This window comes from Manihot esculenta, chromosome 4, assembly GCF_001659605.2.
Source record: "Manihot esculenta cultivar AM560-2 chromosome 4, M.esculenta_v8, whole genome shotgun sequence".
Classification (NCBI taxonomy): domain Eukaryota; kingdom Viridiplantae; phylum Streptophyta; class Magnoliopsida; order Malpighiales; family Euphorbiaceae; genus Manihot; species Manihot esculenta.
Genome location: NC_035164.2, coordinates 34,287,522 through 34,303,302, shown reverse-complemented (window position 1 = coordinate 34,303,302; position 15,781 = coordinate 34,287,522). Strand labels below are relative to the sequence as shown.

The following is a 15,781-nucleotide window of genomic DNA, read 5'->3' as shown; positions in this document are numbered from 1 at the left end:
TTTCTGTTTAATTGGTGGTTGAATTCCCCTTTAATATGTATTAACTCGACAGAGAAGTAGTTGAATTTTCTTCAATTTTACTCAAAGGATATTAATTATTCCTGCATAGATTGCAAGGAGAATAAATTCCCTCCTTGTCAACAATTATTTTCCTTCACTATTTCAACCTTTTTTCTATAAATGAGAGGTAACCTTTTAGGATTTTTCATAATAATATTGGCTGAAAACCACAAACAAAACCACAGACAATGGAACAAACCTCATTTTCCAGTGACAATGAACAATCCCAAGAGGCTGAAGAGGGTAAGTTTTGTGTAATCTCCAAACATGTTTGCTTTGAATTCCCCTTTAATATGTATTAACTCTTGACAGAGGAAGAAAGACGTTACTTGCCCCTGTATAAAGCAGCACTGAGAGGTGATTGGATAACTGCAAAGAGAATTTTTGATGATGATCCTGCTGCAGTAACTGCTAAAATTTCAGGCATTGGAGAGATCACTCTTCATGTTGCAATAAGCAGAGGTCGCTCATCCCTAAGGTTCATACAAATGCTTGTTGAGTTAATGCCTGAACATTCCTTGGAAACGACAAATATTCATGGGGAAACACCTCTTCATTATGCTGCTATTGCTGGTAATATTCAAGCAATAAGTTTATTAGTGGAAAAGAATCCAGCCCTGCTGCAGATAGTAAACTTCGATGGCCTTACCCCACTTCATTTTGCTGCTCAATGTTGCCACAAGGAAGCAGTTTCCCTTCTTTTGTCAATGACAGATCTAAGTGCATTATCAGGCACAAATGGCGTCAGACTTGTCAATCTTCTCATAATTGCTGAATCCTATGGTGGGTATCTCTAGCAACTCACTTTTCATCCAAATATTTACAGCGGAGCCATTTTCCTTTTTCCAATGATCTCAACGTCTGCAGATACGGCTTTTGATCTGCTGCGGAGATACCCCGATTTGGCTATTGGACGAGATGATCAAAGGGTAACTGCGTTAGAGACGTTGGCAAGAAAGCCTCATGCATTCCCAAGTGGAAGCAAGCTTGGGTTTTGTGAACGCCTATTATATCGATGTTTGTTTCTCAATTTTACTTTGTTGAACGTTGACTTAAGAATTGCTTTGAACCCGATTTGAAAATTAGATAATTATTTGTTATACAGTTGTTATTTTCTAGGAATAATCAAATATGTTATCAATCATATCTGATATACATAATTATTTTGCTTATTTTGTTGAGATTCTGTTATTTTGTATGCATATATATTTTTTTGTAATCTTGCATCAATAATATATTAGTTTTCATAAATTTCTTCTTAACATCTTTTTCTCTGTTTTTGAAAAATATATATCTTACATAGTGGTATCAAAGCTCTTATCTTAAAGGACCTATGAGATTGGGTAAACCAAAATCAAACCCAAATACCAACCCGTGAGATGGAGGGAGAGTCCAGTTTTGGTGCAATTACTCCACCAAATACTTTCAGGGTTCAACATCATATCCGCCTTGTCCAGGATGTCAAAGACTTTCCGGATGTCTTCTGGATGGTCTTCCAATGATCAGCTCTTTACCACCATATCGTTTACATACATTTCGACGGTTGATGAGTTAATTACAAAGATTGGGCTGTTAGGATGGACACTTACCTTAAAACTTATGATCTATGGGTGGCTGTAGAAGAAGATTATGATGTTCCACCACTTGGAAATAACCCAACAATGACTCAAATCAAGATTCATAAAGAGAAGGTGACAAGAAAAGCTAAAGCCATGAATTGTCTGTTTTCCGCTGTTTCGCCCTCGATTCTCAATAGAATTATGCAAAAGAAGTCTGCTGCAGAAATATGGAAATATCTTGAAAATGAGTATCGAGGAAATGAAAGGTTAGATAATATGCAAGTCATGAATTTAATTTGTGAATTTGAAACGCAAAGGATGAAAGAATCAGAAACGGCAAAGGAGTACGCTGATAGACTTCTCGATATCGCCAATAAAGTGAGACTTTTTAGCAAGGATTTTTCTGACGAACGAATTATTCAGAAAATCTTAATTACATTACCTGAGAAATATGAAGCAACAATCTCATCTTTGGAGAATTCTAAAGATCTGTTGAGTATTACCTTAGCAGAACTTTTAAAACCTTTACAGGCTTTGGAGCAAAGGAGGCTTATGAGGAATGAAGTATCTGTAGAAGGTGCTTATCAAGCGCATTCTCGAATTGGAGATGGGAAACTGACACAGAGGACAAGAAATGCAAAAAATTATCCACTATGTCCTCATTGTAAAAAAACAAATCACCCTCAACAAAGGTGTTGGTGGAGACCAGATTTCCAATGCAATAAATGTGGTCAGTTAGGACATATTGAAAGAGTATGCAAGGGCAAACTACAAGAAGAGATTGAGGCTAAGGCTGTCGTTGATGAAAAATGGAATTGGAATGATACTGAAAAAAACGAAATTCCAAAGAACATTGAAAATCATGATGATGCTATTGATGATGAACCAGTAAGGGGCACAAGATCACTTGAAGACATTTATCACAGGTGCAATGTGGCTATCATGGAACCGAAAAAATTTGTCGATGCTGTTTTAGACAAAAAAATGGGTTTCAGCAATGGAGGAAGAGCTGAGAATAATTGAGAAAAGTGACACATGGGAGCTTGTAGACAGACCAACTCATAAGAAGGCCATTGGAGTAAAATGGATATATCGGACAAAGCTGAATTCCGATAGATCTATCAACAAACATAAAGCAAGACTGGTGGTCAAAGGCTATACCCAGATGTTTGGAGTTGATTTCTCAGAAACTTTCGCTTTTGTGGCCCTTCTTGATACAATCAGAATGCTATTGGCTATAGTTGTATAAAAGGGATGGAAAGTTCATCAACTTGATGTAAAGTCAGCCTTTCTAAATGGCTACTTAGAAGAAGAAATTTTTGTGGAGCAGCCCAAAGGTTTTCTGGTTAATGGAGATGAAGATAAAGTATATCGTTTGAGAAAAGCCTTATATGGCTTGAAGCAAGCCCCTAGGGCTTGGTACAGCCGTATTGATTCTCATCTTCTAAGCTTAGGCTTTGAGAAAAACTTGAGTGAATTTACTCTATATGTTAAGAAAACAGAAACAGATATACTTATAATATCTTTGTATGTTGATGATATATTAATAACAGGTAACAATGGAAGATTGATAGATCAATTCAAGGCAGAGATGATGGAGGTGTTTGAAATGACAGATCTTGGAGAAATATCACATTTCCTTGGAATTGAGGTGCTTCAAAAAGAAAATGAAGTTTTTATTTGCCAACAAAAATATGCCAAGGAGATTCTAAAAAAGTTCAAGATGGAGGATTGCAAGTCAACCACAACTCCAATGAATCTGAAGGAGAAATTTTGCAAAGAAGATGGAGCTAGAAAGGTAGATGAGGTGTTGTACAGGAGTTTAATAGGCTGTCTAATGTATCTAACTGCAACCCCACCCGACATCATGCATGCTATAAGTTTGCTATCAAGATACATGCATTGTGCTAGTGAGATTCATCTTCAAGCAGCAAAACGCATAATTAGATATATTAAAGGCACAATAAACTATGGTATTAAGTTCAGTCAAGTCCAGAATTTTAATTTCCATGATTTTTCTGATAGCGATTGGGGTGGTTGCTTAGATGATATGAAAAGCATTTCAGGTTACTGTTTTAGCTTTGGTTCTAGTGTATTTTTCCTGGTGCTCCAAGAAGCAAGATGTGATAGCTCAATCCACAGTTGAAACAGAATATGTTGCAGCTACTTTGGCAGTAAATCAAGCTTTGTGGATAAGGAAATTGTTAGCTGACTTATCTATGGAAGAAAAAAGAAGCACAGAAGTTTATATTGACAACCAGGTTGCAATTTCGATAGCAAATAATCCAGTATTTTATGGAAAAACCAAGCACTTCAAGATTAAGTTGTATTTTCTTAGGGAAGTTCAAAAGAATGGTGAAGTAAGTTTGGTGTACTGCAATTCAGAATTTCAGAATACTAATATTTTGACTACATCCCTTTCCAAGGCTAGATTTGAGTATTTAAGAGAGAGGCTTGGCCTTTGCTGCTCTTAACTCAAGGAGAAGTGTTGAATGTTGACTTAAGAACTGCTTTGAAAGCTGTTTGAAAATTAGATCATTATTTGTTATTCAGTTGCTATTTGCTAGGAATAATCAAATATGCTATCAATCATATCTGATATGCATAATTATTTTGTTTATTTTGTTGAGGTCTGTTATTTTGTATGTCTATATATTTCTCTGAAAAACATATATCTTACATACTTAAAATTTTCATATGGAAGCTGGCCATGCAACCTCAGTACTCATAAGAGTCGTGTCTGTGTTTGTCATTGCAGTTGTTTCTGTAGATTTACATGCTGTCCATCGAGGTGGAGATTTGGAAAATAGAGCTGATGTTTCAGAAGCATCCCAAAAAGAATCAATGAAATTTGGGTTTCTAGACAACATAAGGAATACAAAGTTGAAGCACAATCAAGCACTAGAGCTACTCAGTTTCTTGATTACGGAAGCTCTGAATGCAAGACCCTCAGAAACTCGCATGCTACTGAAAAATCCACTATTCACTGCTGCTACGTTGGGGATCTATGAAGTGGTTGTAGAAATTATCAAGGCCTACCCAGAGTCAGTTTGGTTTGTTGACAATGCTTATAGAAGGAACATTTTTCATTTGGCAATAATTCACCGCCAGAAGTTTATCTTCTCCATCCTAAAAGGACCGAGTCCGCAAAATAAGCATCTTGTGACCTCATCAACAGACCATGAAGGGGATAACGTGTTGCATCTAGCTGCGAGGCTGGGGCCACTGGATGAGATTCCTGGCGCTGCTCTGCAAATGCATTCTGATATGCAGTGGTTTAAGGTTACACACCATATAATAATTCTGGCTCCAAGTAGTTTAATTTGCAGTCTTGAAGAATAATCTCCTGTTTCTGAACTCTTTGCAGGAAGTGGAAACGATTGTCGAACCTTTCTACCGAGAAATGAGAAACCGTAATGGCATGACTCCGGGAGAAATATTTCGCCAGGAGCACAAGAATCTTGCCCGTGAAGCTGAGCAATGGATGAAAACGATAGCTTCATCATGCATGGTGGTACCAACCCTTGTTGTCACAGTTACTTTCGCGGCTGCTTTTACCGTGCCAGGGGGCAACACTCAGGATACAGGGATTCCAATCTATTTGAAAGAAACGTCATTTATGATTTTTGCAGTATCGGACGCTCTTGCATTCTTCTCTACGTCAGCTTCATTGCTAATGTTTATATGCATATTCAACTTAGATTATTCAGAAGAAATCACTGTCAGAACTTTAAAATTGCTCATCCTTGGTTTTATCACTTTGTTCTTTTCAATAGTAACCATGTTTGCAGCCTTTGGTGCTTCCCTTTACATAGTTCTTTCTCACAGAGTGGAATGGGTTGCAGCTCCTATTGGCCTACTAGCCTGTGTACCAGTGGCCTTATTTGCATATTTCCAGTTTCCTCAGTGGTACAGCGTAGCCTATTCAGCATTTAAACCTAGCATTATCGCTCCACAAACTGAAGAAATCATCTTTTAGTCTCAGAAATTTCCCCTATGATTCATGTTTTTATCTTGAATTTCCTTTCTTTTGAAATTTATGCAGCATTGTTGGCTTTGTATTTTTGTGGGATTTTCGGGATGTTTGTATTTTGGTTGTATTATCTTCTATATGATAAATAATAACTAGTTTTACAGTGAAGGGAATTTTGAATTCTGAATTTTTTTTTCATCAGAGCTGCATTCATATTTGATATGTCTTCTTCCTGTTTGCATTTATGAAGATTTGATTTTAACAGGTTTTAACCAAGCACTCTGTTTGTACACAGCAAAAATGTCACAACCATCACAGTTTTAATCAAGAATACTTCATCAAAGATTTTCAGTTTCATCTTTTTTTTTTTTTTTTTTTTTTTTTTCTGTTTAATTGGTGGATTATGTCGTTGCAATGGAAATATTTCTTCTCACTGATGAAGCTGGCCATATCCTGACCCCAAAACTAGAAGAAGGGTAAGAAACCCCAAAACTAGAAGAAGGGTAAGAATCACTCTATGCAGTTCATGCTTTGGTACACAAAGCTAAAGAACCACATCAAAGTCTGTGGGGACAAATGAACAGTATTGTCTAGCAAATATCATAACGAAGGAAAAGAAAAGACACCAAAGGAGTTCACAGTTAGTTAATTGTTGTACAAGGAAAATCCAGGTTTGAGAGAGTATCCTTTATTTCTTTTGTCTCTAAATGCACAAGAATTTCAGACATAGAAAGAATGGATAATATATCAGGGACAACGGATAAGTAAAACTATGGCAGCAATTTTTAACCTTTCAAATTCCTAGCCTTGACAATTCATCGAGTAAAATTGCACAAATTCTGAGTAATAACATATTGAGAAAATTTAAACTTTGTAAATTACACAGTGTTTAAAAAAAAAAAAGAATTTCCCTCTATCAGCTCAATAACATGGTTGCAAACAGCCAAACAGCCTGTTGGTCTTTGGGTTTTAACCTGTGTCAGTTCTTTTCCCCTCGCTGAATGTTCCTGCTCTTTTTTTCAAAATAAAGAGCTGTTGCTATTGCTTATAAAAATAAATTAAAAAACAAAAAAAAAAAAAAGCATTTTAAACAGGTCAGTACATTAACTAGAAAGACTTTAATACATTAACAATCTTACTTCACCAGAACAGCATTCCATACATGAAGAGCATTCACGATGAACTTTGACTGGCAAAATAATTCTAAGATAACAAGATACAACAAAATACAATCATCTTTGAGTGCTTAAGAAAAATCTCAGATCCTCGGCGCATAATTGCTTAGCTTACAATCAGAAACATGCACAGACCAAAGAATAAAACCACATTAACTAGTCCAACTACAACACACCAAAGAAGAGATATGAGCAAGAAACAATTTTAACAAGACTAGCCAGTACCACCAAGGACACCCTTGAGCTTCTTGACTTGAGCATCATCCAGAAAAGTTGTTTTCTCCACCAATTTTGAAGGCAAGCTATTGCCGAACAATGCAAAATCGGTAATTTGCAGACCAGGTTCAGGACTATTGAAGCTAACAACAGCAACTGCTGCTGTCCCACCAGCATTTATCTGAAAATGAAGCAGCCCTTGTGGAAAAATCATAACATCACCTTTATTTAGAGTTTTTACATAAACCATATTTGCAGATGATGAAATGAATCCAGCAGTAATTTTTCCAGTGACCACAAAGAGAATTTCAGAGGCAGCAGGGTGAGTGTGCATAGGGATGACACCCCCTGGTGCAAGGTCTAGACGTGCAGTGGATAGGCCAAGACCATTTACGCCCGGAAATTGCTGCACGAAAGCTGGTGTCACAGCAGCACTGATAATATTTGTAGTGTTACCAGCAACACCTAGACCCTTGAATACAAAATCATCAACTGTGACAATTGCAGGGTTCCTGCAGGCGTATCCTGAAGGATTACCAGCACCTTTTAGTTTTGCAACACAGAAATCTGCAGCTTGAGAGGATGGAAAGAATAAGAGAGCAACAAGAAACAGGATAGGAAGCATTTTCCTGGGTATTGTCAAAAACTATTGATTTTCTGGTGCAATTTTTAAAGGCACTGTTAGGTCTATATAGGAAGTGCTATATGAGGTATAATGCAATTTGAGCAAGAGTAGCAAAGAAGGACCACAAAAATTTTGGACTGATATTGGCCATTGGTGAGGCCCCCGCCCCCCTTCCCTCTCTCTCGCTTTTTGCTAAAAAACAAGAAGGCTTTTTCGCACTACTGATATGCTAATGACTGCAAAATCTGTTGATTTAGCATTCAGTCACTCTCAAAACAGATCAAAAATGAAAAATCATAAATGAAAACAAAATTCCTAAAAGATACTAGAAATATCTGAAAACACGACTGGGAGCCGTGGAAATTCAAGAATCAGTATCAGCCTGAATTTCCTAATTGAAAAATTAACCTTACCAGCATGCTATTGGATAAACTCCTTATCAAACACACACTCCTTGATTTTAGTACATAATATATTTTTATAGAGTTGATAATCATGCCCTTTGATGATTTCCAAAGTATAGAACTTGAGAAAAGTACATTGGTGGAAAGCAGGGAAGAGATGATTGGGAAATCATCAAATTTGTGGTCCAATAGCAGCACATGGGCAGAAAGAAAGGAGGATTCTAACAAGACAATTTGACAGCTAAGAGCACAAAGGGTATCAAACAAAGCCTTGTTATCCTTAGCAACCATGTAAGCTTTGTGTGGCAAAGAAGAATTCGCCTCCTGCTAAGGTTGCTGCCACGCAGCATGGGCATCAATGAACTAATTAGTAACACCTTAAATTATTTACCCTACAGACAATTAGAGTGAAATTTTTATAGCAACTTCATGTGCTCAAAGAGTTTTCCTGGTTTTAAACGAAAAAGCTCTAATGTTCTAGTTATTTATGGTTGAAAGACGAAAATGCTGCCAAGTTTTAATCTGGCTCAATGTGCAATATTGGATAAGAAGATGCCTGGGACTCTTTTTGACAGCAGTTACAAGTAACATGGGCCTAGGGTCCATTATCTTAAGCCAAAATATTCCAAAAAGAAAAGCAGAGGTAAAATTGCTTTAACATATGGATAAGCTTTCCTATGTTGAAATCGTCAACTTTTGCAACAGATCCATTTTTGACATAAAACTATGGCTACCAAAACTAATTCAAGCCAAAAGTTAACATAAGCAAAAAAGCAATCCCACTTTCATACCTAAAGGGCACAATATTTCCTTTTCTCTGCACTAAAATGCAGCATATTGAATCCATAGCCCCCAGAATTTGCATATTATTATCAATTTCATCACTAATTCTCAAGCTCAGCACTCTTACTCAAAAACCATAGTTCACTTCGGCTGGGAGCTCGTTCTACTGCGAAGATTGTTTTATTACTAAAAGGAATTAAATTATTAGACCCACAGATGCAAACTTACATGTGTAAACTCAGACAAACATTGTGCAACCATTAGCAACTGCAGAAATGGCATAACTGAAGAAAAGTAAACTAACAAACCAAAACATAAGGTCAAAACAGATACCTTTCTTGGTTTCTTTTTATCATCTTAGTAGTAAACAAATAGAACTAAGATGGGTGAAGGCCCCATTTCTATCTATGCCCAGACATCCCCACTTGTCTGCCATTAAAGCGCTTTTAGATTTTCATGAGAGAGAATGGAACTCGTGAGTTTTGACCACGATTCACAAAACGGCAACATTTTTGCTCTCTCTTCATTTTTCAATAGTCAGAACTTTGGGCAAAAAATTATCCTTGAACGAAAACCGGAAACCCAAGAGCGACTGCGCAAATCAATCAGACTTTTGCCAAAAACGGAGTCCACGAAACGGCGAGAAATTGAATAGAGCAACCTTTTCTCTTTCTCTTCGCTAAAACCAAAAAAGGATTTTTTTTTTTTTTACTGTATTGTTATTATATTAAAATAAGGCATATTTTATTTCACGTATTTCTCGGTCAATCATTTGATGATATATATTACATCTATCTGTTAATTAATAAATTGTAGTCAAAGAGATGCCAGCTTCAAAACGAGGCAAGGAATCATTCAGATATAGGAAGAACAATACCCAATTACCATGGTTTTCACTACAGAAAATTGACAAGCCATTGTCTGAACCTGCCAAAATAGTTCACAGAACTTCCCCACAGAGCCATCTCTAACCACCCTGCAGGCAGCAGAGCGAGTAAGTCTCTGCACGTAATTAGCTTTCTCCAGGTCAGGCTTTTGTCCTATTCAACAGTTTTAGAGCCACTGAACTGAGAGATTTGATAGTTCGATCAGATTGGCGCTGCATGCGACAGAGAAAAAGAGCGAAGCCCCTGCCTCCAATCTCCAATATGTACATTCCTTAGCAGAAAAAATTGTTAATCTAATCTGGGTTTTAAAGCTCAAGTGAAAAGTTAACAACTTTCAACAATTTTTTCTTCTTTTTTTTTTTTTATAAAAGATAAAAGGATAGGAGATTAGAGTATTCAATCTGCAAATCCCCGGAATTTAACCAAATACTAAACTACATAGTAGAACAACTAGGTAATGGATAACAGCGGGATTATCTTTGTCGAATCCAAAAAAGATATGGATGGTGCTGCGAGTTTATTTAGGCAAGCAACATGTAAAAGTGAGGCAGCAGCCTGCAGCTGCAAGCTCCCAGTCAAACTTAAAAACCATAACAGGGTGAGCACATAAAGAGTTGAAGAACTATGTTGGTGAAAGTTGTGGGTCTGGCAAGAAATGGCTGGCACTGATAATATGGGAAGAGATGTTTTAAAGAAAATGGAATTGAGCAAAATATTGGGTGAATCAATGAAAAGCAGATTTTAGTTGAAGGTGTAATAAAGGAAGACAGGACAGGGCATGTATAAGTTGAATACTGGCGCAGAGAAAAAGGATTTACTGTGAATCGACCTCACTCCTCAGAGTGCACTTCCGACTGCAAACTTTCAGCAGATAAGAAAATGAAACTGGTGACTCCAAATCTAAATTAAATTAAGAACTACAATTAAATTTAGGCAGAAAACATTTAATATTTATTTTATTTTTTGCCAAAGATATTTTTATGGAAACTAATTTTCCAACTTTGTGCTATAATGTAGTGAGAACTTGTTATAGCCAATCAAAATCAATAGAAGCACTTTGTTTTCATAATTTAATGCTGTTGACTGACCGAACTTCAATTTGTCAGTATCACAAATTCAAATAATTCACATTTAAGGCACAATTTTGTAATAAGGTGATATTTTTAAATTTGATTATTAACTATAATAAATTTATATATTCTATAATAATTAATACTTGATAATCTACATGTTCTATTATAGTTAGTCGTTAGAATATATATATATATATATATATATATATATATATATATATATATATATATATATATATATATATATATATATATATATATATATAATTTGGACGTGAAATAATTCTTCAGCCATTCTATATGCTTCCTTGTATTAATTACCTGGAAAGTAATAAAAAAATATTTAAAATAAAGTTTGTTTAAGATAAACTTAATAAATTAGGTCAGAACCCTTCATTTTAATTTCTTATTAAAAAATAATGAATTCTAAAAGAATTAAAAAGACAAAACCTAAATTCCTTATTTTTTTAATTTTAAAAGCAGAACAAAATTTATTGCTCACAATTAATAAAAAAATAAAAATAGCTATAAAATATTTTTCTTTCAACAAAACACATCATTTAGTATTTTATTACAAAATTTCAAATCTTAAGGAAATATGAAATTACAATTTGCATATGTTTCCCACAGATTCAAAAATGTTCATAAAATTTTATAAACAAGAAAAAAAATTTTGATATTTACAGCATCTGCCTTTGGAATATCTAAAGAAGAGGTGAAAATATTGCAATGTCCACTCCCACTACACAACGCTGCAGCTTCACATAATGAGTTGGCACTCATTTCTAAGTCTGTAATTTGAAGCGAAAAGGCTCAAACAAAACAAGACTAGCCCTGATGTTTTTGCATTTAATTTTTGCTTTATTGTACAGTTGTTTATGGATATTTGTAAAGATATCAGAGACAACAGCAGCAGCCGCAGTAGAAGCAGAAAGCTACAGAGGGGCAGTCATTATAAGAGCAGACCCAGTACTATCATCTAGAGAGAGAAGAAATAGAAGAAGTAGAAGAAGAAAAAGGAGGTGGCAGCAGTATTATATTGCTGAAGCCATTAATTTTATCCATGCCCAGAAGAAGATTCTGCAAGAGCAAGTCATGGACCCTGCTGCAAAAGAAAAATGCTCTTCAAAACTCTAGCCCCACATCAAGAACAAGAATAATAACACCCCCTCTTTCTCTTTGTCTCTGAAACCTCTCTACATGAACTAGATCTTTCCTCTTGGCCTTCTACAATATTTTTTTGAAAGTATTTTCTCTTTGGTCTCCATCGATGATGTTGAACGCAACAAATACAAGAAATAGGTCTCCGTTTACTCCAACTCAATGGCAAGAGCTTGAACACCACGCTCTCATCTACAAATACATGGTCTCAGGTGTCCCTATCCCACCTGAACTCATCTATTCTGTCAAAAGAAGCTTGGAGTCTTCTTTAGCTTCAAGACTCTTTCCTCACCAATCTCGTAAGCTTTATATCATATATCTTTTATTTTCCTTTTATTGCTGTGTTTATTAAATTTTAGGTTCAGAAATAAAGTTGATAGTATGGAGTTTTGCAGTTGGGTGGGGTTGTTTTCAGGTGGGTTTTGGCAGAAAAGCAGACCCAGAGCCAGGGAGGTGCAGAAGAACAGATGGGAAGAAATGGAGATGCTCAAAGGAGGCTCACCCGGACTCTAAGTACTGTGAAAGGCACATGCATAGAGGCAGAAATCGTTCAAGAAAGCCTGTGGAACTTGCTTCAACTATAACATCATCAACTGCTGCAACTACTACTGTAATAAACCCTTTGCCATCAATCAACAGAAACCTCCCGGCCATCACTTCGCCTTCTGCTTCCTCTTACTCTTTCTCTTCTCTTTCTTCAGCCGTGGAACCTGAATACCACGTCGTCCATCAAAATCCTAGCCACAGCACCATCTTTAATCCTTTCGTTTACCCTCATTCTTCATCTTCTAGACCTCATGGTTCTGGCTTTTCCCCTCAAAATAGCACTACCCATAACCTATTTTTGGACCCTGGCTCTTCTTCTCATTCTGATAAGGATTATAGGTATTGATACATAGATATATACTTTAGCAATTGTTTCTTCAAGTTATTGATGATTTGAGATATTTTTAGGTATTTTCATGGAATGAGGGAAGATTTAGATGAGAGAACTTTCTTCCCAGAAGATTCAGGAAGTTTGAGAACTCTACAAGATTCATATCAACAACTGGCAACGAGTTCCGATAAAGGATACTCTCAATCACAGTTTGAAAGCATAGCTGATTCATCAAAAGAAGAAGAAGATCATCAGCAGCAGCATTGCTTCGTTTTGGGTACTGACTTTAAGTCATCAGCTGCAAGGCCAATCAAATTAGAAAAAGAAAGTGAAACCCAGAAATTATTGCACCATTTTTTCGGTGAGTGGCCACCAAAGAACTCAGACCCTTGGCTGGATCTTGCATCCAGTTCAAGACGGCACACAGCTGGTAACTAATTCAATTTCACCATCTATTATTATTATTCATTTTTTTTTCTTGCTTTAATTCCATCCATGCTTATTGTACTAGTTGCTTTCTGCATTAACATTATTATTATTTTTTTTTGCTTTGCAGATGGTTGAAATCTCAATAATGGATCTTTATATTGCAGCCAAAGGAGTACTAGTACTGCATGTCGGTGGCCCGGTGGGTCATTTTGCCTTGCTTTACAAGTTGAAAATGTGGCTAGGATTAGTCCTTTTTCCTTCTTTCTTTCTTTTTGGTTGGATTAATAATGTAGGGACACAGGAGGTTTCCTGTCTTTTTGCTTTCTGGAACATTTAATTTTTCTCTTCCCCTCCATGAAAAACATATTTGGGATTTGTAGACCGTTGCTTGTTTGACTGAAAGTATCTTCAATACATGCTGTGTCTTCATAACAAGGCAAAAACTAGCAAGTAGCAAGCACTTGGAACCTCCCCAGCCATGCAGATAGGGACCCAACAACTAACCATCAAGTTCAATGAAATGGATCGTTTAATATTATAATCAATCTCCTCTAAGTTTAAGCTGAAAAAAAAAATCTGAATGTATTACAGACAATATGAAGAACACGATGATTAGTTGCAATGTCTAGCAATGTTAGCTTAAAACAATAAGACTTTATTATAAAATAAAGCTATTATAAATAAATTTAAATTTAAATTTAAATTCCATGGACATAGAAAGGGAAATATACAGAGGGGAAGGGAGAGAAGAGTTAGGGCGATAAAATATATTCCGAGTGCCGGGCTGGGGCAGTGGTCATATGCGATGTGACCCAAAGTCTAAATGTTTTCGGTGTACGAAGTCTCCCACACAGTTCTTCAGATCGTACGGTGAATAAGACATGCCCTGGCAGATCATCAACTCTACCATGACACACACATCACCCCGGATGTCAACGTGGAACTAGTTTTTATTGCCACGTTTGATTATCGTCACGCATTGTCTGATGCACTGCGAATTATAATTTTTCTTTATAATGCCAATGTGTCCTTATAGTTTAGATTACATTTCATACAATAAATCTAAACAAATTATTAAAATAAAATTACCAAAACTCATTAAATAATATTACGTTTATATATACACAACTTATCACTTGAACGTGATGAGCTGATAAAGTTTCAACAGCGAATGAATTTGAAATTAAAAATGTCAGTACACATTTTCCCTGCTTCTCCTCTTTTTCTCTCCATCTCATAGAAACAATAACCAGAGGATAGTAAAGATTATTATCCTTCCTCTCAGTAACTTTCCCCTAGTTACTAAACAGAAGAAAGTGACGGTGCACATTTATTTTCAACTTCTTGTTTTTCTCTCCTCCCTTTTCCTTGTATCCAAACACATTGTTAGTTACATGTTTTCTTGTTCTTTTGCAGTTGAGTGCTAGAAGTCTTTGGAGATGGATATTTCTTTGGCATGGTTGTTGGGAACAAGGTTTAACAAGATTTACACTTATTGGTTTCAACCTCTAAATTCTATTTGTAATTTTCTCTAATCTCAGGTTTTTTCACTTACTTTTTCCAGTTTTAAGCTAGGCATTACAGGAGAGTTTACTGAGATTAAAAATCGATATTATAATAATTAAGATATTTAAAATAATTTATCCTTTTTCTAATAAAACCAAAAAAAAAAAATCTTTATTTTAAAATAGCTTTCTATGTTTAAAATAATTCTTACTGAGTTATTATATATATATATGATGAGAAGATTTCTATCATGAATTAAATTGCTAATTTAAGATTTTTTTAAATTTTTATTTAATATAATAAATTTTTTTAATGGAATAAGGTTGTATGGTTTGGAATTTGAAATATTTAAATAAAAAAATACTCATATTTAATATGAAAAATAATTTTCTATAAAAATATTAAAAAAAAGGAAAAGAGAATATACCATGCAGTAACTGTTTAAACATGCTTATTAAATTAAGTAATATATTTTAATTAAATAATTTTAAAGGTTATATATAATAAGATTCTTAACAAATATATTAAAAAATTAAAATTTAACATGATAAGTCAATTTTTTATGAAAGGAGAGTTCTTAAGAATCTTCATTAACTCATGTGACACTCTTCTAAATTAATTTTTGAGGCTTTAAAATATCTATTAGCAATGAATTTCCTTTCATTTTCTCGCCAAATTATATAATGCATATCTTTTACCTTTAGTTCCTTTGATAATAGGTGAATCAATAAAATTAACTTCAAGTGATCTTTTTATTTAGTAAATAAATATTTAAAAATTTTATATTATAAATTATATTTTAGAACATGATAAATCTGAGATTCGATAAGAAAGAAAATGGAAACGCATCAACTAGAAGTTTGATTCACGGAGAAGTTAATGGCTCTAATTGATTGGAAATGAGAGTTAATAGGACTACCTTTCTATTTCGTAGAGGTTGAGGTTAGTTAAGAGAGAATGAGAGTTTCTTGGATCTGTGGTTGATAAAAAAATCCACCCTTCAGGGGTATTAATACCTTGACTGTATCGAGACGTTCTAACGGATTATCCTAT

General features: G+C 35.1%; 3 protein-coding genes across 3 annotated transcripts; 2 read left to right on the top strand and 1 right to left on the bottom strand.

The window, feature by feature from the left end:
• The first annotated feature begins 10 nt into the window (after positions 1-10).
• Positions 11-5,908, top strand: LOC110612696 (protein ACCELERATED CELL DEATH 6). Its single transcript, XM_043956165.1, has 5 exons — positions 11-303; positions 373-843; positions 928-1,077; positions 4,378-4,901; positions 4,987-5,908. Exons 1-5 carry the CDS (start codon positions 249-251, stop codon positions 5,596-5,598), a joined length of 1,812 nt encoding a protein of 603 aa, XP_043812100.1. The 5' UTR covers positions 11-248; the 3' UTR covers positions 5,599-5,908.
• A 768-nt stretch (positions 5,909-6,676) lies between these two features.
• Positions 6,677-7,902, bottom strand: LOC110612878 (germin-like protein subfamily 3 member 1). Its single transcript, XM_021753713.2, has one exon. The coding sequence runs from the start codon at positions 7,606-7,608 to the stop codon at positions 6,982-6,984; it is 627 nt and encodes a 208-aa protein (XP_021609405.1). The 5' UTR covers positions 7,609-7,902; the 3' UTR covers positions 6,677-6,981.
• Positions 7,903-11,543: 3,641 nt separating this feature from the next.
• Positions 11,544-13,655, top strand: LOC110614036 (growth-regulating factor 5). The gene is made up of 4 exons (XM_021755486.2): positions 11,544-12,215; positions 12,312-12,801; positions 12,871-13,223; positions 13,350-13,655. The coding sequence occupies exons 1-4, from the start codon at positions 12,026-12,028 to the stop codon at positions 13,355-13,357; spliced, it is 1,041 nt and encodes a 346-aa protein (XP_021611178.1). The 5' UTR covers positions 11,544-12,025; the 3' UTR covers positions 13,358-13,655.
• Positions 13,656-15,781: the final 2,126 nt, after the last annotated feature.

What these genes read in the sequence shown, in the direction of transcription:
- LOC110612696 (XM_043956165.1), top strand. Translation starts at nt 249, where the DNA reads ATGGAACAAACCTCATTTTCCAGTGACAATGAACAATCCCAAGAGGCT. An exon ending in CATAATTGCTGAATCCTATG is followed by an intron (nt 844 to 927) that starts GTGGGTATCTCT and finishes CAACGTCTGCAG; the next exon opens with ATACGGCTTTTGATCTGCTG. An exon ending in TGAACGCCTATTATATCGAT is followed by an intron (nt 1,078 to 4,377) that starts GTTTGTTTCTCA and finishes TTGTCATTGCAG; the next exon opens with TTGTTTCTGTAGATTTACAT.
- LOC110612878 (XM_021753713.2), bottom strand. Translation starts at nt 7,608, where the DNA reads ATGCTTCCTATCCTGTTTCTTGTTGCTCTCTTATTCTTTCCATCCTCT.
- LOC110614036 (XM_021755486.2), top strand. Translation starts at nt 12,026, where the DNA reads ATGATGTTGAACGCAACAAATACAAGAAATAGGTCTCCGTTTACTCCA. An exon ending in ACTCTTTCCTCACCAATCTC is followed by an intron (nt 12,216 to 12,311) that starts GTAAGCTTTATA and finishes GGAGTTTTGCAG; the next exon opens with TTGGGTGGGGTTGTTTTCAG. An exon ending in CATTCTGATAAGGATTATAG is followed by an intron (nt 12,802 to 12,870) that starts GTATTGATACAT and finishes AGATATTTTTAG; the next exon opens with GTATTTTCATGGAATGAGGG.